The sequence below is a fragment of the Magallana gigas genome, chromosome 8 (genome assembly GCF_963853765.1).
Source record: "Magallana gigas chromosome 8, xbMagGiga1.1, whole genome shotgun sequence".
Lineage (NCBI taxonomy): Eukaryota > Metazoa > Mollusca > Bivalvia > Ostreida > Ostreidae > Magallana > Magallana gigas.
In genome coordinates, this window is record NC_088860.1 from 12,375,374 (window position 1) to 12,396,093 (window position 20,720).

General features: G+C 31.2%; 1 protein-coding gene across 3 annotated transcripts; it reads right to left on the reverse strand.

Moving 5' to 3' along the window:
• Positions 1-5,906: 5,906 nt before the first annotated feature.
• LOC136270742 (uncharacterized) lies at positions 5,907-20,520 on the reverse strand. Of its 3 annotated transcripts, none has more exons than XM_066069313.1 (8): positions 20,431-20,520; positions 15,483-15,537; positions 15,293-15,384; positions 13,517-14,017; positions 12,507-12,548; positions 8,513-8,630; positions 8,334-8,421; positions 5,907-6,428 (listed from the first exon to the last, which is right to left on the reverse strand). In XM_066069313.1, the coding sequence occupies exons 1-4, from the start codon at positions 20,456-20,458 to the stop codon at positions 13,830-13,832; spliced, it is 363 nt and encodes a 120-aa protein (XP_065925385.1). In that variant the 5' UTR covers positions 20,459-20,520; the 3' UTR covers positions 5,907-6,428; positions 8,334-8,421; positions 8,513-8,630; positions 12,507-12,548; positions 13,517-13,829. The 3 variants fall into 3 exon arrangements, with proteins under 3 accessions (XP_065925385.1, XP_065925383.1, XP_065925386.1); XM_066069311.1 differs by having other exon boundaries at positions 8,513-8,633; XM_066069314.1 differs by lacking the exon at positions 12,507-12,548 and having other exon boundaries at positions 8,513-8,633.
• Positions 20,521-20,720: the final 200 nt, after the last annotated feature.

Below are 20,720 nucleotides of genomic sequence, written 5' to 3' on the forward strand. Positions count from 1 at the left end.
TTTTTAAGTTTTAAAACTTGCATTTAGCTTTGTGCAGTAAAGATTTACGTCCGTCATGTAAATATGATATATGTACATGTATCTCTACAAGCAATTGGATAAAGGTTATGTGTGTGTGTGTGCGTGTGTGCGTGCGTGCGTGCGTGCGTGCGTGTGGACTCTATACTACTGTTTTGTTGATAGCTGGTTTATCCATGATTCATCCCAATGTGGACGGTTTTTGAAAGATAACAAATTAAAAAATGCATACATTTAGAAAATACACACATTGTATATTAAATGCATATATGAAACAAAACATACCTTTAGCAACCTTTTAATTTTCTTTCAGTTTTACAATTTATGTCTAAAATAGAATAACACATACTACAGTGGTTGTCAAGGGAGAAAACTAGGGTTAGAATCACCACTGTGTACAGAGAAGTACACTACTATGAGAAAACATTGCTTATAAACATAACAAAATATCTTCTCCATTCATAGTTCGAGGGTTTTTTAACACAATTATTATTAAAATTGTTTAATGTTGTGGAAGCCACGGCCATAGCGCACTCCTTTTGCAGCTGAGGCAAAATGTATATGTTTTGCAGTACTAGTATTATATTACATTTATCGTTTCAAATAGGTAATTAGGAAGAGTAGTTCTATAGTAAAGCAATAGAATAACCTCGAGGACAAATATAGTTTAAAAAATCAAAAATAAAACAAAATTCAAACAATAAAATGCTAACTTTTGGTATTTTATGCGGGTTTAAAGGTAGCTAACAAATTCCGGAAAAAATCATTTTTTCAGAAAGGCTAGCTAAACACATAGCCCGAATTAAACACCAACAGAAGTATTTTACTTGTTTATGTTTACTGATTCATGATATTAATTATCCATAATACTGTGGAATCATTTAAATTCGTGTGGCCCAATTTTCGTGGATTGTTGATTTTTTACTTATTCGCGGGGATTAATTTCGTGGATGCGTCAGTTTTTACTTTTAGTAGCAAAGAATACGTTTTCTAAAAAAAAATTCGTTAAGGATGCAAATTCGTGGGGAAGGGCTACCCACGAATACCACGAAAATTGAGTTATTTAAAAATCTAAATTATCATTATTGTGGATCAGAACGTTAAAAAAGAACATCTGATCTGATTATCCTTATATGTGAAGGCTACCACGGTAATTACAACTACTTGAAGCTACTTGAAATCTGCCCACGATGAAGTTTGTGCATCCAAAACTTTCCACTTTAAGCATTAATGTCAATAAATACTACATGTTCTATCATATATTCCCATTTGTAACCACTTAGGCTGAAATATTTGATGCCGCCGGACTCTTTGAATTTAGAAGATCTTAATGATGCAAAGGTTGTTGCTTTTGTGGAGGTCAAACATTGCCCAATTGTATTGTTTTGCGTAAACCCTACCAGATGAGATAAATGCAATTGTCTGTGAGACAAGTTAATATAACTTAATGTTAAGTAGACGGGATTCATAATTAAACAAGTAAATCTGTATGCGTCAGTGCTGTACTTGCACAAGCTTTCGTTAGTATAAAGAATGGATAGATTCATTCCTAATTCTTGGACGGGGTACAAATAATACCGTACTATTGTCTTTTTTTTTTTAACTATGTAGCCAAGGGTTTCCTTGTTTTTTATGGTTATTTATGTCATAAAATGCCTTTTGTACTCTGTGAGTTTTGTAGCCTCAAACACACAGATGGGATTTTATTATCATGCATTGTTCTTTAGAGAACGTTTCGTCAAATTTGGATAGTTTATCTATATTAAAAAAAAAGTAATAGATAGTGGGAAAGTAGGACTGAGTTCTAACTTTTATGACCCTGGGGCCAGATCCTCTTAACTACTTTGTTTTTAAAAAAAACGATCCTAGTTTCAAATGTGAGGCATTTGCCTCATTTGCATCCATTGCTCTACGGTCGTGGAAGCTTACACTCATTCAAAAACAATTTTGCTGATTGAATGCTTTCATAATCAAACAAAGTTTAAGAAAACACTGGTTTTCGCATACTGGTATAAAATTATCATATGCATGCATGTTTTGACAAATTTAAGAATTAAATAAAAGCTTACAGACATCATTTCACACGTGTTGAAATACCAAAGGTGTAAGCAGCTATTCTGGTGTAGACATTTTCTGGTTTATTTAAAAAATAAAAAGTAAGTTCACCGGGATATTAACTTGGTTGGTCACGTGATCAAATCCTGTAAAGCCCGAAGGGCTTCTCTAGAGATTTGATCATGTACAAACCAAGTTCATATCCCGGAGGACTTTCTTAAATTGCTGTTTATTACTGATATTTACGTTTTGAAAAAGACAAATCATTCAGAATGGTTACAATTACCGAGAGTTTATGTTTACAATATTCAACCGACAAGCGATAAGCGCGTGCTGTTATCATTGTGACATCATGAAATTTTTTACACAAAATTCAACGTTTTCGGTATTCTATATGTTCATGTAAGGAAACATATTTGCAAATGTAAATATTTGCTAAGTATAAATATATGTTACACGTATATGTATCTGTATATCTATTATGTCTATATGCATACATATGTATAAGGCGCGCCTGGGTCTATAGTATCGATGTCAAGATTAGCATGTAGTATTATAATATTATCTAAATGTACATTTTCTTAATAAGCAGCAGTCAGTGATATCATTATTTATTGATTAGACGTATTACGGGAATTTGGGTACGATTTCTCCTGATACCCCTTTGTACGCAATCTAGCGTTTTTTTTGGTGCATGACTGTGTTTTGCATCGGTGATCGTTTGTTTTGCACCGGTGTTTGTTGATTTTGCAATATAGGCTGTTGGGTTTGTTTTAATGGTATTTTAGCATGTTTGAAAAATTAGTTGTTCTTTTCAACTCTTTCCGCCGCCCATAATGTGGGCGTTAGAAATTTTTACCACCCATTAAGAACATGTAACATTTTTAAACCAAAAAAGACTGAATGTTGAAATATGTGTATGAATGACCACTTCGACAAATGTTTTGATCTCAAAAACTTTGGAAAATTTAAGATGTCCCAGTTATTTGGAAATCAAATAGCTTTGTTAGCAAACGAACTATTTCTTAAAATGTGCGCTGTTATCGTGGAACTTTCTAATGAAATGAAAATGGTTCATTATCTAAGAAGAAATTACAAATTCTACATCAATTCTTGTTCTATTCCTGAAAGTATTTTCTAAATCATACGAACATAACGTCAATATTTTTTTAGTTTAAATTGTTTATCGTTTTATCATTAAGATGTTAATCTAAAATTTTCATCGAATATACAAAACACTTAATAACTTGTTAATTAAAAAAGTTATCAATTTTTCAATGCATTTAATGTATATCTTCAGATAGATACAAAATATGAATATGTAATAATGTTTTTGTTGTAAACATACTTTGTGAATTCCTATTATATCGTTAATTACATTAACTTTAAATGCGGCATACCCCATTTATAACTGCAAGATTTACTGTCGTCTAAGATTCTTTGATGAAACATAGTACAATGTTCTTAATCATTTGAAATACTTAATTTTTGAGTGGTTTAATTTTAATTTAAATACAAATTACAGACTTTACAAAATTTTATTAATTTGTTTTCAGTAAATTTCTTTTCTCCTGCATCGTGTGGCTTTAAGTAATGAATGTACCTATCTGCCTTTAATGATATTGTTTCGATGAATTAAAAATATACACTATAGTTTAAACAAAAGGAAAGTCTGAAGCTATTCAAAATGAAACGCTTGGAATGGCTGTTGTATGTTTGGATTCTTTGTAAATTAATTATAGCTAAATTCATATTGTAAATTGATGTTATCTATTTTAAACGGTTAGGAAATGTATCACCCTGCAACTTTCAATAACAGCCACTTTTTAAACGCTGCTTTCATTTTTTTTTTTATTAAATCTCAACATTCATTTTAAAGCTGCTTGGTCCGATTTTACATCAAATTTTGTGCACGTTTTTAAACGATGGTTTTGCTAAGTTTACAGTTTATATTATAAGTATAATAATATACATTGCAGTAGTTTTCCGTGTCAATTAAACCAAGTATAAAAAAAAAATATGTACAAAAATAACAAAACAAACGACATAAAAAGAATTTCGCGTTATTTCGCCTCATAGGAAAATTCACCCTGAAACCAAGACGGGTATGGTTGTGTTTCGACTTTGACATAGCTATAAATAAAGGTCGTAATGTTTAAGCAAATTGCAAATAAACCTTTGTATGTTTTGTTCGCTAATATTTCTGAAGTTTGCTTTATTTCTGTTTACAATTGATGCATAGCATGCGAGTTTAATCATCCCAATCATTTGGGGGACGAAACCAAACGGTTCTCTTTTCTAAACATCCCATGATGCATTATGGTTTGTTTGTTTTCGTTTGCCAAAAAGGGAATTATTTTTATTTACTTTGAATACATGTATTTCTAGCTTTAAAAGGAGACCGATTCTGCTGGTGTAAATAGGAGAAAGTCCATAACTTTCTAAGATAAATGGTTTGTATGGAAAATTAGTTTATACTGTAATTACAAAAAATCAGACCAAGCAGCTTGAACCATATTTATACAGTTCACATCGTACATTGGTGTTTTCTGTATACTAAAGACGTTAAATCGTTGAAAATGCATTGGTTTTTTTAGACATAAGGAACTTGCTCAGGATAACCTCCAAATAGACTGGAGGAGGTCGAATTTAGTTTTTATTGCGCGTAATTTCTAGCAACCATGTAAAATACAGTGTATTTTTTAAAATTGGTTTGATTCAATTTTTTAATTGAATTAAACACAGTAAACAAAACACAGATTAAAATATTTAGATTTTTAAAGATAAAATTCAGTTTCTAAACAATGTTTCTGTTGTTTGTTTGGTGAGCGTTGCCATTGTGCTTTTTATAACGTCTTCTTAAATGAATAGTTGAAGGAGTACGCAATAAAAATAAATTATAAAAAGGAAAAAAACGTACGCCTATAAAACTTTACGCCCAAAATCATGACATTCTCGGAATATTTGTTTTTTATATTTGAATGAAACGTACAAGAAGTTAGATTTTTCTAAACCTTTGAAAATATTCTAGAGTTTCTTAAACTTACAGATGGTTAAAAATAAAGAGTTTTGCTTTTTAGTTTTAATGCAAAAAACCTCATATCAGCCTCTTTTAAAGAAGGTGTAGTCGTCAAAGTAACCTTTAATACATGTATATAAAGAATATATATTTTGCTCTTCAAGTGTAAACTGCTTGTTTGATTGCGAATTTTTACAATATTTTGTCACAAGTTCCTGTTTCCACTATTTTTTGCGTAATATCTCAATAATCTTGACCAACTTTGTGCCCAAACTACACCCATTCAAAAGAATGAAAAAAATGCAGATTGACTGTTTTGAAACGCCCCATCTACCACTTTAGGTTTCAATACACAACAAAGACAGAAATTGTTGTTTGAAGTGTCCTAATCAGTACTCCAAATGAAAAAAAGATGTAAACATTTCCCATTCTGAATCTCCTTACGTTTGTTTTCGTTCCAGTGAAATTTTCCATGTAACAATAAATGATATGTACATGTATCAATGAAGATATCTTGGATTTTTTTCCTTTTATCGATATCGATTTGCATTGTACCTTTTGAGAGGTATGTTTATTTTAATTCAAAATCATCAAAAAAGGGATTGAAGCAATAACTTAGCCAGTGTTTGATATTGTTTTGCATATCTGAAAACAAAATCAGAGATATATTCTAATAAAAGCAAAGATTTTCTAAAAAATTTACGTAAGATCCAAAAGGGACAAAATGTTGCAGGATGAAACTATATAACAATCTTCATACGACTATAAAAAAAGCATTTTATGTTTAATGATTTAATAATTTAAGGTAAAATGGTCACAATTGAAAACAAAACAGAAGATTTCCATGATTATTTTACACACAATATCATTCAAATTGTTAATTGCTATGGAAGTTGATACTCAAATACAATTTTATAAAGCTAACGATAAAGTGCAAAACATTAATGTTTTCTTATTCATATAAAAATATAAACTTTTCAAAACACGAGTCGCGGCATACCTGTATCAGCATTGTCATTTGTATGCAGTAGTTGACAAGTCTGATATTACGTACAAGTACAAATGAATCTTCCTTATAGATAACATGATATGGATAGTCACTTTTCAAGTAGTCACCCGTTCATTACGTGACATGACGAAGATGGCTATAATCACTCATATCTCCGATGTGAGCAGAATTAGCGCATATGTGGTCATAGTAATTTGCACCATTCCGTTTAACTTGCTCGTGTATATGATTGTAAACGTCATCTTGTGTCTGTCCATTCTTTGTTTTACCGGACGCATTGTCGTATATTGATTTTTCTTCAGAGCGCGAGTATGGAGGTATTTCTTGCTAAAGTTGGTAAAAAGATATGTGTAGATTTCCATAAACACAAAATTGTAATTCTGTACAAAAAATATTCATAAGTACAGATATCATTCTTCTAAAAAATCTACTTGAGTTTTTCATTTTTTACATGAAAGTTTCATTAACATGTACATGTGTATTCAGTTAAATAGAATTTTGAAATTATATATATATATATATATATATATATATATATATATATATATATATATATATATATATATATATATATATATATATATATATATCAGGCTTGGGGCGAATTACATTGTAAAGTAATGCATTACATTACCATTACTTCATGAATTTGGGCATTAAATTACCATTACCATTACTTGATTTTCTTGAAGTAATGCATTACATTACCATTACATGAGTAAAGTAATGCATTACCATTACCATTACTTTTTTTCTTAAAGTAAACCTAATAAAGAGTTTTTGCAAATGTTTCAAATATACGACACTCTTTAATATATCTACAGCTTCATGCTCAGTATCAGCTTCAAATTCAATGAATAAACAAGAGTCTTTCTTTATTTGCTCAATATATAAATAATCATATTGTGGCAATATGAACAACATATTGCATAAGTAAAATGATATTTATAGACATTTGGCATGATACAATATCAGATATGAAATAGAGACACAGGATAGCATGCGTAACAAAAAACAATTTATGAAATAATGTTGCGGTTTTTAAAAGCTAAATATAGATATATCCTCAGATTACACAAATCTTTATAAATTTGGACACTTAATTTTATTAATTTATAAACAGATGACTTTTCCCAGCTATATTTCTTAATATATTTTAATCGTATTTCTTTTAACGGAGGACACTTTAAGACAAAAGATTGCTGTTGCACTTTATGATCAAAGTTTCAAAGGGTTCATCTTTTAACTGCCTCTATCTTCCGGGCTAAACTAAATAAATGTTTTGCAGGAGCAGTCAAAGCTTGGACTGGAAAATACTGTTTGACGATCTTTATCTTAGGATATATGAAGTGCAATAATAGATTAAATACATAAATCTTGTATTTTCTATCAGTCCAAACTAATGTACAGTGTAATGATATATAATATACAAGAGAGAGAGAGAGATAGAGAGAGAGAGAAAAAATAAGTAAGATTATTTTCAAATGGGTTATGATATTGGAAGTGATATTGATTTTCATCATGGATGAATAGTGCATTCATTTTGTTTTTAAAGGTGCATGTCTGTCTCCTATTCTATTGTGACATAACGAAGGGAAGGGGATTGGGGTGTTTAGCACTTCTTATAACAATAGATTGTTTTGATACTTAGATTATCCTGGGGGCATATATAGTGTGTTGTTTACACATTTCTTATTGAAGTGCAAACTAATTGGAGTAAATTGTTTAAAAACTCTTAATAACAACACTCTTAAAAATGTTATGAAATTGTGCTGTTATCTTTAGTAATATAAACAATTCAAAAATGAATTTTAAAAAACCTTTTTTAATAAAACATGTAAAATCAAAACATTTTTTTCTCAATTAGAATTATTTCTTTCTTCTTTAAAAATAAATTTAATCAAATTCAATTTCAACTATTCATTTATTCATCACATTTTTAAAGTAAACATGCATAACTATGCATAGTAAGGCAAAGTAATGCATTCTTGTAATAACTTGTAATGCTAATTTTGAGGCATTACACATTACTAGCATTACTTTGAAAACATGTAATGCATTGCAATGCATTACCATTACATTTAGCATTACCCCAAGCCTGATATATATATATATATATATATATATATATATATATATATATATATATATATATATATATATATATATATATATATATATATATATATATATATATATATATCCCATTAAGCTTAAAAAGGACATCTTTACCGTTTTATATTCAGTTTGGACGTTTTGCTGATGGTCAACAATTTTTGCTGAACTTTCATTTTCAGCAAATGTAACCTGAGGTTCTTCTCTTGAAAAAATATAATTCTCACGTATATACGTTAATAATTACTAAAAAAATAAACAAACGTTTTGAAATTAATTTAATTGTGATAACTGACCGTTTGTTGACATATTGTTTTGACCGCCAGTAAATAATCATCACAGCAACTGTTGTAAGGACCACACCCAGAAGTAGTCCGCCAAATAATGCTCCAAGTGTAGTTCCTACGTTAGTTTCTTCTTTGTATCATGTACGTATGATATTGCAATTAAAATGATATATATATATATATCGTATTTCTTTTAACGGAGGACACTTTAAGACAAAAGATTGCTGTTGCACTTTATGATCAAAGTTTCAAAGGGTTCATCTTTTAACTGCCTCTATCTTCCGGGCTAAACTAAATAAATGTTTTGCAGGAGCAGTCAAAGCTTGGACTGGAAAATACTGTTTGACGATCTTTATCTTAGGATAAAAAAGATTGCTGTTGCACTTTATGATCAAAGTTTCAAAGGGTTCATCGATACAAAGAAGCTTGGTTGTTAGATTATGCAAAAAACTATGGCAAAGAACCTATAAAGAATAAAATGTCGCATAAACAGCAAACTAACAAAGCCAAAACATCGCCATCTCAAAAACGGACAGGGGATATAAACAATGGCCCACCGAGAAACTACGCAGCCGCCGTTATGAATGACCGACAAAGAACTACCAGCAATCAAACCGCGGCGACAAATGAGAGCAAAGACAACAACGGATTAGGACACCAAAGATACAATCGATCAACTACCCAAAACCAAAACAAACAATCAAACCGTAATAACAACAGCGCCACGCTGTATAGAAAATCAACACCAGGCGAGAGAAAATACCAGAATTATAACAATGTTCATACAAACACTGTCTACAAAAAGAATCATGTGACATATGTGGGGAAAAACGCCAGAAACTATTTTTTAGGAGGAGGCAAACCGAACCAAGGAGCAAACAACTTAATTTCCAATCGTCGCTACAATCACAGATTTCAGGAACGACGCCGCACACAACCACGGTATATGTAGATCAAGATTTAGAATCTATACTGCCATCAAACAACATCGAACCTAAAGTGATTAACCTGTCTAACAGACTTTTAAATGAAGCTGAAGTGCGACTTTTGTGTAAAGGTTTGAAATTTACCCCAACACCCCAGAGGAATATGTCAGAACTAAGGACAGATATAAAGGAATACACAAGAAAATTGAAAGTAGCAGAACATTTTTATAAAGAGAGTGAAAGTGACACAGAGTCGGAAGAAAACATTGTACGTAACAAATCATTTTTTAATCCAAAAAATGGTAAAAACGACATCTTAAATACCGTTTGTGACACACTAAACAATCTACCTCTTAACAGTAACATCAACAACTGTAAAACAAAATTCAACTTATCAAGAGAAGAAACCACAGCCCTTGAATCATTAGCAAACGACGAATCAATTGTGATTAAAGAAGCTGATAAAGGTGGCGCAGTAGTGATTATGGATTCTGGTTTTTATAAAGACCATATCATGAAAATGTTGTCAAACGTCGACTATTATCAGGAAATACCAACCAATGATGATAAAAAAACGATGCAGAAAATAAAGAATCTGTTAAAAAGACATAAAACAACATCCTGCTTAACTGAGAAAGAGGAAGACTACCTAACAGATTATGAATATAAAGAAAGCAATTTTTATGGTCTCCCAAAGATTCATAAATCAACAAAAATTAAAGATGCCATCAAAGTCCAGTGTTCTGAATACATCCGTTGTCCACATCCAGATGATATCACATTCAGACCTATTGTAGGGGGGCCTTCAGCACCTACTCAAAGACTTAGCAATTTACTTGACATTCTACTTAAACCATTGTGTACTGATGTTAAAAGCTACGTGAAAGATGACTTGGATTTTCTACGTCATTTACCTGAAAAAATTAATAAGAATAGCAAGTTCATTACTTTTGATGTCATTAATTTGTACAGCAACATTTCAAATTCTCTGGGACTTAACGCGATGGAATATTGGATCAATAGGATACCTGAAAAAATCAACAATCGGTTTTTAAAAGAATTCATTTTAGAAGCTGCAGAAATTGTATTGACTAATAATACATTTACATTCAACGGAAAACATTTTAAACAAATTAAAGGAACCGCCATGGGCACTAAAATGGCTCCAACATATGCTACCCTTACATTAGGATACCTGGAAGAGAAAATGTATAAGGAAATAAATAGATTATTTAACGAAGAGACGGAAATGTATATAACAAAGCACTGGAAAAGGTACCTGGACGACTGTTTTATTGTTTGGAATTCTGGAGACAACAATCTGTCAGTTTTTAAAAATATATTGAATGAACTTAATCCAGATATCAAATTTACAGCGGACGAAAGCCTGAATAGAATTTCATTTTTAGATATTTTGTTGACCAAACAAGACGAAGTCATTATGACGGATGTATACTACAAACCTACGGATACTCATCAGTATTTACACTTCAACTCATGTCATCCACGACATACGAAAAGAGCAATACCGTATAACCTGTCTAGACGAATATGCACAATCGTTAACGACGACTCTGTCAAAATACAGAGATTACAGGAATTAAAAAAGTATCTAAAGAAACAAAGTTATCCGGATAAAATTATTGACGATGCTATTGAAAAAACCATGAAATTAGACAGAAAGAAGCTCCTCAATCCCGTTCAAAACAACAATAAAAAATCGAAGATATTACCACTGGTTACCACCCATAATCCCAGAAATACTAACATCGCCCCGATTGTTCACCATCTAAACGACGTCTTGAAGACTGATGAAACAATGGCCAAGATATTTGAAAAACAAAAATTTATAAACAGCAAAAGACAGCCGAAGAATCTTCGACGCATCCTTACTAAATCCAATTTCAAAGAAAAATCGGAGTTTGAAGTCACTAAATGCCAGGATTCGCGATGTGGCACTTGTCCCTATATTAAACAAGGACATCATTTTAATTTTGGTGGGAAACAGTTTATCGTTAACAACAACATGTCGTGTCAAACCAGAAATCTAGTATACGTTATCACGTGCTCAGGTTGCGGGGAACTATATATTGGAGAAACGGGAAGTACCTTACGGGAGAGAATCCGAATTCACAAACAGCACATCAACCAACCGGAATACCGCAAACTAAAAGTTAGTGAACACCTTGACCTGTGCGGAAAAAAATCATTCACTGTTTTTCCGTTCTATAAAATGTACAATTCTAATACTGTTGAAAGGCGTGATAAAGAAAAACATTTTATAAGAACTTTTAAACCTAAATTGAATAGCTTAATGTAACATCTGAGTATTCTAAATGTTTTATTCATGTTTTAACCGTGTTATATAATCTGTTATTTTTAGTATTGTGATATCTAAAAATACGGGAAAATATGACGTCATTCAGAGACTTGAAGACGCCGTTAAACTATTATGACGTCATAACAAACGTTACCATGTTAGTATTGTAAAACATCTGAAGAAAATGAAAGCGCTTATGTTTTACTCGATCTTTGTGTTTTCATTTATTTAAGTTTTATATATATATATATATATATATATATATATATATATATATATATATATATATATATATATATATATATATATATATATATTTATATATAAGTAAAAGTTTGTCGTTTTGTACTCACTAAATAAGTTTGAAACTACCTAGTTATATATTAATGCAAATAAGGCTATTCAATATCTTATATCAAATTAAAGAAGATATCAACACCATTTTTAAAGTTAAAAAAATGTTAACAATCTTTCAAATCTATATTTAGTGAATACGGGAAATCATTAAAAAAGAAATGTAAAAACTAATTTTATATAATGACCTAGTATAAGTAAAATGATAAAATTTACAATGCATACAGGAAAACGTTTGGTATTGTAATGGCAAAATGTGACCTTATTAGCATGTTTAGTGTTCAGGTGTACATGTACATGTATCAAAAGTTCATGTTCTTGTGAACAAAGAATTTTAATGTAAAATAACAGATACTGTGAAGTAGCACAGAATTTTTTTAATGTTTACTATTTATTAAATTACCTTGATTACGTTGAAGAGAACTTGCAGAAGTAAATTTTGAATCTTCAAATAAACAAAATGTCGTTAGTACAAGAATAAACATGTATATTTAAACAATAAAATGAGTATTGCTATTATATAGCACATTGTTCACTGAAGAGGCACGACTGGTTCAAAACAATACTTTCCATCCACATAGTTCAAAGGAGATAGATATATATTGGCTAATGTTTCATTGAGATCTTGGTTTTTCCGTTTATAAAGTAATTAAACACAATGAAAATGTTTATCTTGGTTGTCAAAAGGCATTTTGTTTAAAATGTGTTGATTTCTTTACAGTATACTATTTGTAAACAAAATCATGGGACAAACTTTGTAAACATATCAAAGAATTTTAAGTTTTGTTTGTCGCGTTTAACTCAGCTTCTGACTTTCAAATTTCAAGCATTCAAAATTCCCAACACTTGAACGACTGAAACATTTAAAAGGAAAAAAAAATCATAAATCTTGAACTAAAATTGTGTCAATGTCTTTTTGATAATTTTGTCGTAAATATATTTTAACATCGTTTACAAATATACTTTTTAAACTAGTTGAAGGTAGTGGTGATAAAGAATCTTTTTTTTAAATCCTTTAAATTATTCTTACTTACCGTAAGAACATAGCAAGATTGCGTTTTGTTTGCATTCAGTTTTCATTGAATATAAATTATTCGAGATTGTATTTGGAAAGTTCATGTAAATTACATATAAATGAAAAAAAGAAAAGTGAAAAAAAAAATCAGCCATCATTTTAATTCCCTGTGTCATTACTTGTAAATGCTATTTCGGCCATTTGGTACAAAAAAAGGAAAAAAGAAGAAAAAAAATGTGACTAAAACTCTTCACTTCCAGGCCTTTGACGATATTTTGGTAAAAAGTTCTTACAGCTTTATAAAACCTAGCTTTGTTTTTTTTTTCGAGAGGAAAAAAAGTCTGAAAATGAAAACATTCCCTCACCTTTATAAACGACATACATTATGTTAAGTTTACCTTCATGGCATTCAAAATGTGATAAAACATATCCAGGTCTACACACGCATCTCCCGAGTACGCATACTACCGCGTGTTCGCTTCCTTGACATTGTTCGTCCAGCTTGCAGTATCCACCGAATGGAACATTGACTTATTTGATTTAAATAAAAAAACATTGATGGAGAAGACGGGATTTGAATCCGTTAGAAGTAGTATGAACAAATACTTTGTTATTCTTATGAAATAATAGAACTTACGCATAGAATGTAAATACTAGTATATATAAAACAAGTGTTGGTTCATAGATTATTAATTCATATCAAAATTTCATTTACTTGCCTGCATTCCATATTGAGCAATTGATGAACATGGTCAGCATATTATGACCTTCATGGATTGGACAGGGGTAAATATAGTGGTTGTCGCTACCAAATGTTATATCTACTAACCATAAGGTATTGTCATCATTATTTATGCCTTCGAGCTTGACTTCGCATTTCGGTTGACATTTTGTTTCTTCTGTCGTGAGAGAAAACAAAATAGTCTAATTTGCATGAAATTGTGTTTTTGTCTGAATGGTTCCTTTATTATATAAATCGAGACCGATTTTAGAGTTTAATAACTTGGTAACTTGGTGACTAAGGTCTGCTACTACTTGTCAGAAGGTTATGTCAACTTGTCAGATCTTTATGTTGAAAATAATCATATTGACTTGAAACCCAATATTTTGTTGTCAAAGAATGTTAGTGCCATTAACTGCCATTTACTTTTCATAATAGTTTTGAGCAGTCGACATAAAGATCTAACAAGTTAACAGAAATATCTGACAAGTCGATATAAAGATCTTACTAGTAAACATTATTAGCGGACCAAAAATTAAAATAACTTCAGATAATATTAATGATGTTGACATGTCAGATGTTATGTGTCTTATCAGCTTCCAAATAATTGATATGGCTGTAGTGTTTGACAGTTTTTAAAATTGTTTGTAACATTTCATTCTCCGTTTTTCATTTATATAATGGAAGTATGCAAATTATCATAATGTTTTGCGAGTTTACACAGGTTAACAAATTGCAAGCTCATTAAAGAAAATCAAAGTCCAATGGGATTAATTTTCTGAGATATGTAGTTGCATTGTACCATATGAGAAAGTAGGGGATTTTGGAGAACAACTAATTGCATATGTCAAGACTCAGATTACAAAAATATTTTAAGTTTCATCCACAGAAGAACTTTGCATGTTCATTTTCATTAACTGCAAAAGGAGGGTATTTACAGTGAAGTTATGACAATTTTTATATTCTTTTTTTTTTTACTAATAATTTTTTTTACAGTTTTGGAAAAGTAACATTTACCCCATTTTAAATAACCTTGATGGGGCATTTGTCCCATTGGGGCTTTTCTAGTTATAGTTACAGGTTTGTAGGTGGTCTTGTAAACCTTTTAGTCATTTAAGGTTTGACGATAATAAATATATAATGTATTTGTTTTTTATCCCCCTACTGGCCAAAGAAATAACTATTTGATTCTGGATAGCTATAAGAGCCTTGTACAATGTAAACTGTATAGAGTCCCATATCGTCGTGGCCATTTTTATACAACGCTAATCTCCTTCAGAAAAATAACATAGTATAAAGATATAGGGAAACATTGGAATTTTTAATCAAAAGTATTAGGACTTTTTCGTTATTTAAATGTACGTTTTTTGCTGGAGAAATAATGTTCACCATTTTATTCTAAAAAAAACCCTGTATGTATGAAAAGTAACCGATGTAATTCTTCAACACTTACCATTTTCTAAGATGTCTTGTGCATCTCTTTTATTAAAATCACACTTTTTACGGCCATACATAAAAACAACAGCTGTCTCTAAACAAAGATTCCTGAAAAGAAATGAAATCGTATTTATTTATTCTAGAGTTCATACCATTCTTAAAAGATTTCATTGATAAATTAAGTCGTATACTTATTTGTTTCTCACTTCTCAATATGATAATGGGCTGCTGCTGCTTGGTATATTACAATCAAAATTGAATCTGAAAACAAAACTGTAAATATAACTTCAATTGGTTTAGCCATTCTGGGATTAAACGATCGTATTAATAATTACTCAATCACAATCAGAAAACTTCTGTTCAAAAGTTTAATACTGAAAAAAATTAAAGCTGAAGGTACGTCTAGAGATTATGTACGAATGTCTTTCAGTTATAATAAGCGACCATTTTTGAGAGCTTAAGGTTGTTGGTTTATTGCCCCAGAATGAAATAAAAGGGTCGGCTCCTAAAACACTATTGTTCAAATATCTCCAAATCGGTCAACAATTTCTACATTTTTACATTTATGAGATCTTTTATTTGATATGAAACCAAATTATTGAACAGTATAATAACTGTTGATTATATCAAAAGAAGAGACACTTTGATATAAAATATAAATCTAATTTATAAATCAAAGATAACAAATGATTGACAATGAAGGAGGACAACCTAACTTCTGTTAAATTTAACTAATAGATATGCAAGTACAAAGGAAAGGCGGGTATGGGGTAATCGTAAACAATAATCGTAATCAGCTGTAATCGATTACAGGTTGCTGAGTTATGATGAGTAATCAGTAATCATCCATTTTTATGATTACAAGAAATCGTAATTTAATCGATTACTCTTGAAAAAGGGCCTGTAATCATTATTAATTTTGATTACATTTATAATTAGTGATTAAAATAGTTAAATTATAAAACTTGAAATCATAATTCATTGGAGGTGTAAGGTTCAATCTTAGATATTGTTTCAGTAAGGATTAGGTATGAAATAAATATGTTTCAGCAGCTAAGATAATACTATTAAGTCAACTGGGGTACCGTTATGATAACGGTGATATATAAATGCATGCCTAGTCAACCATTGTGTTAATTGTAGTAAAAACACATATCGATTTAAAGTTTAAGATCAACACATGTCAATACAGTCAAATATATATAAGCGGTTCTCTGTTTATTTAATTAATTATTTTTATTAGCTATATATTTATAAATGTGTCATATGATGAAAAAATTAATGTCCTTCCTTTTAGAACAAACACAATTTATGCAACTCAAAACAAGAGGCCCAGGGGCCACATCGCTCACCTGAGCCTTAACTCTGATCAAATTAGCAGTATAGTATCAAAAATCTTGACAACTAAGAACAGCAGATCTTGCTAAAAAAAAAAATTCAAAATCTGCCAATTTTTATTCACATCTTTTTTTTTTGTAGATACCAAGCCCCTTTTGTTGTTGTACCTGTAAGAAGATTTTTCTCTATTTCTATATACCCCCCCCCCATTTCGTGGCCCCACTTTTCTCTAGGGAATCATGGTTTCATCAAACTTAAATCTGCATAACCTGTGCTTTCAAACTTAGAAGTACTGAGTTTTGGACCGAAAATTTTTCCAGAATATTTTTAAAGATGTTCTCTATGTATTCCTATGTAAAATTCAAACTGTCATCACGGCCCCGCCCTACAGCTAGGGACTGTGATTTTGCAAACTTTAATTTACACTATCCGAGGATGCCTCTACACAAGTTTAAGATTTTCTTGCCAAATAGTCTTTGAAAAGAAGATTTTTAAAGATTTTCTCTATATATTCCTATGTAAAAATTCATCCCCCATTGTGGACTCACCCTACCCCTGGACTATTATTTAAATAAACTTTAATCTGTACGATCTTGGTATGCTTCCACTCAAATTTGGGCTTTCCTGGCCTAATAGTTTTTGAGAAGAAGATTTTTAAAGATTTTCTCTATATATAAATTTATCCCCCATTGTGGCCCCGCCCTACCCCCAGGTACCATGATTTGAACAAACTTGAATCTACATTATCTAAGGATGGTTACATGCCAATTTGAGCTTTCTTGGCCTGATAGTTTTTAAAAGAAATTTTTTTAAAGATTTTCTCTATATATTCCTGTATAAAAATTTATCCCCCAATTGTGGCCCCATCCTTCCCCCGGGGACCATGATTGTAACAAACTTGAATCTACACTATCTGAGGATGCTTCCACTCAAATTTGAGCTTTCCTGGCCTAATAGTTTTTGAGAATAAGATTTTCTCTATATCTTCCTATGTACAAATCTATCCCCCATTGTGGCCCCACCATACCCCTAGGGACCATGATTTGAATAAACTTGAATCAACACTACCTGAGGATGTTCCATTTTAATTTGAGCTTTTCTGGCCTGATAGTTTTTGAGAAGCAGATTTTAAAGATTTCCTCTATATATTCCTATGTAAAACTTCATCCCCCTATTGTGGCCCCACCCTACCCCCGGGGACCATGATTTGAACAAACTTGAATTAACACTACCTGAGGATGCCTCCACACAAGTTTAAGCTTTTCTGGCCGAATATTTTTGAGAAGAAGATTTCTATAACAAATTTTCTATAATTCTCAAATATCTCCCCTTTAAAGAATGGGTGGCCCTTCATTTGAACAAACTTGAATCCCCTTTACCTAGTGATGCTTTGTGCCAAATTTGGTTGAAATCTGCCCAGTGGTTATGGAGAAGAAGAAGAAAATGTGAAAAGTTTACAACGACAACGCCGCCGACGCCAACGCGAACGCCAACGACAACGTCGACGACAGACAACGGACAAATTTTGATCAGAAAAGCTCACTTGAGCTTTCAGCTCAGGTGAGCTAAAAATGATCAGAAACAAATCTCAAATGGTGATGCATACATACACAAAAGCTTGTAAAATTGATAGCTTGATATCAGAATAAATTAATTAATTACAGTGTAATTAATATTCCTGTAGACTTAGAATAAACTTGAAAAAACCCACTGTAAGTGCGTTCTAAAGCAATCACAAGTAACAATGATTACGGGAAGGAAAAGTAATCTGATGTAATCGATTACTTCTAAATGGTTCTAATATTAAATGTTATCATGTTGTAATCATTTACTTTTAGAATCCAAATTAATTGTGATTTTATCGATGACTTTTTAAAGTAATCCATCCCATCCTTGAGGACAGGTCGGCCCTATTTGGGCCCCTAGCCCTGGCACTTGCTACCTTCCCTGAAAAACAGTCAGTCATGTGGTATAAGACTACAATTTATAAACAATACCACACAACAGCTTCGTCTCTAATTTGGCCACTGATCAAATTGTGTGGGTCCTGAAGTTTAATACAGTTTTTATGTTACCTTCTTTTTCAGCTGCTAACACAGGAATGACACAAGCTTTCTGCGTCTCTGACTTATATAAATATGGGAGAGTCCACAGTATATGGGTGTCGGGTTATTCCATTATCAAAATTTATTTATGCTAAAATCAAATTCTTTGCAGAAACATTTTATACTAATATATTTTTGTCGGAAAAGTCTTAAATTGCTATTCAAGTAACTATTTGTCATACAAATAAAAACACAATTTATGATTATCGTTTAAGGGACTATGGTATAAAGAATTAACATATTCATTCTATAATGTTTATATCTGTATGGATCACTTTTTATATATATTGAATTATCATTGTTTTAAATACGGTGTATGTTAAAAGATTCTGGCATTAATTATTTAATATCTGTACATGTATATTAAGTTATCTATATTTTTCTTGTCGTTTAAGAACACTTGTCTTTTTGTTGGTGCATTGCAATTCAAATTCTGTAATATTCAAAAACTGTGATATTTTCATACCGGTGTATTATATTATTTTGATATCTTGAAGTGTTGAACCCGGGATCGATATTCTCAACCCGGGTACAGTAATTTGCGCCCTTTAAAATATTGAATCCGGGGTAAAAAATACTATGGTTTCAAAATATTGTCCTCCTTCGCCATTTTCTATTGGAGAGTGGGTTTGACAAATTATGGCGGCAAAATGTCGAACTAATCATATATTTTATTTCTATGACATATGGAGGTACAGCATATTATGGCCGCAATAGATTTACTCACTCTTTTGTTATTGCTATTACAGAGAAGGTTCAAATTATTGCCATGGTATTTCATATTACTTTGCATGCGTTAAATTATAGGCCGTGAGTCACAATTTCTGTACAGTAGGTGAATATTCATTTCTTGAACAAGAAATTATTTACTCCTGAATAAAAATAAATTTTCTTCATTTCATTATTTGCTTTGTATTAAACGGGTTGATTTTTAATGTTTAATTATTAAGTTTGTGTTTTGCCTTTAGTTTTAATGCTTTGCAAGGCAACCTGCACATTTGACCATAAGCAGCTTAAATTAAGTAGTTGAATTAGGTCAAACAATTCAATAAATTAAACTTTTCTTTCCGTTGTAAGGTCTGTTAACATAGTCCGTTTACAGGGAGGTCTCAAGCATCAGTGGCAAATAACCTTCGCTACGCGTAAGAAAAACTTCAACACAAAAGTGTGTCTTAAATTCTTTTTCATGCACACCTTGCTTTTTTTTTACTGTGATTACAAATACTGTCATTTTCCACAGTATGGATATTTTCATGTGAAACAGATTTCAAGGTTTTTTTAGCTGATTATACCATTGCAATTTTTTTTATTTGAAAGACTTAAGAATACACCTAATGTTACCTTCTTCAACTAACGAAAAGAAAATCTTGAAATCCAAATTTGGGCAAAATACTGAGGGTAAAAATGATAAATTGTAGCTTACTAGGTCCCTTAACTTGCCGCAGTCATGATCGTATATTGTGCACTTTAAAGAAAAGGACGAATAATACCAAGTTATCATTGCCAGACAAAGTGGGTAAGCTGATATATATATAACGGGAAACATTCGGGACTTGTTACCCATTGCTTAGATCATAGAGGATTCTTTCTAAATGTCTACACAAAAATGCATATATATTTTTTTTACATATATATGAGCATGTAGAGATAAATAATAATAAGCAAGCTAGCGAAAGATAAGATACTGATAGATATATGTACATTAACTTACAGACAGTGATCACAAACACGATCGCCATGTTTCAATGTTTTTCTTTGTTCTTTACTTCCCGGTCCTGAAATCTTCTACCGTAGTTATTATATCGTATATAACACATTAAGAGTTAAAAAAAAAGTGTCCTTATTTTGAAAAAAAAAATTACACCGAGGTTTAATGTGTCGTACACGTATAATGGAGTAAGGTGTGTTCAAGTGTCTGTGCACTCGTGCGAAAACTTGAGAAGACGATTTTTGTTGAAAGGTGGCCTCTCCATGCTTTATTTTGCTAAGTACCGATGTACT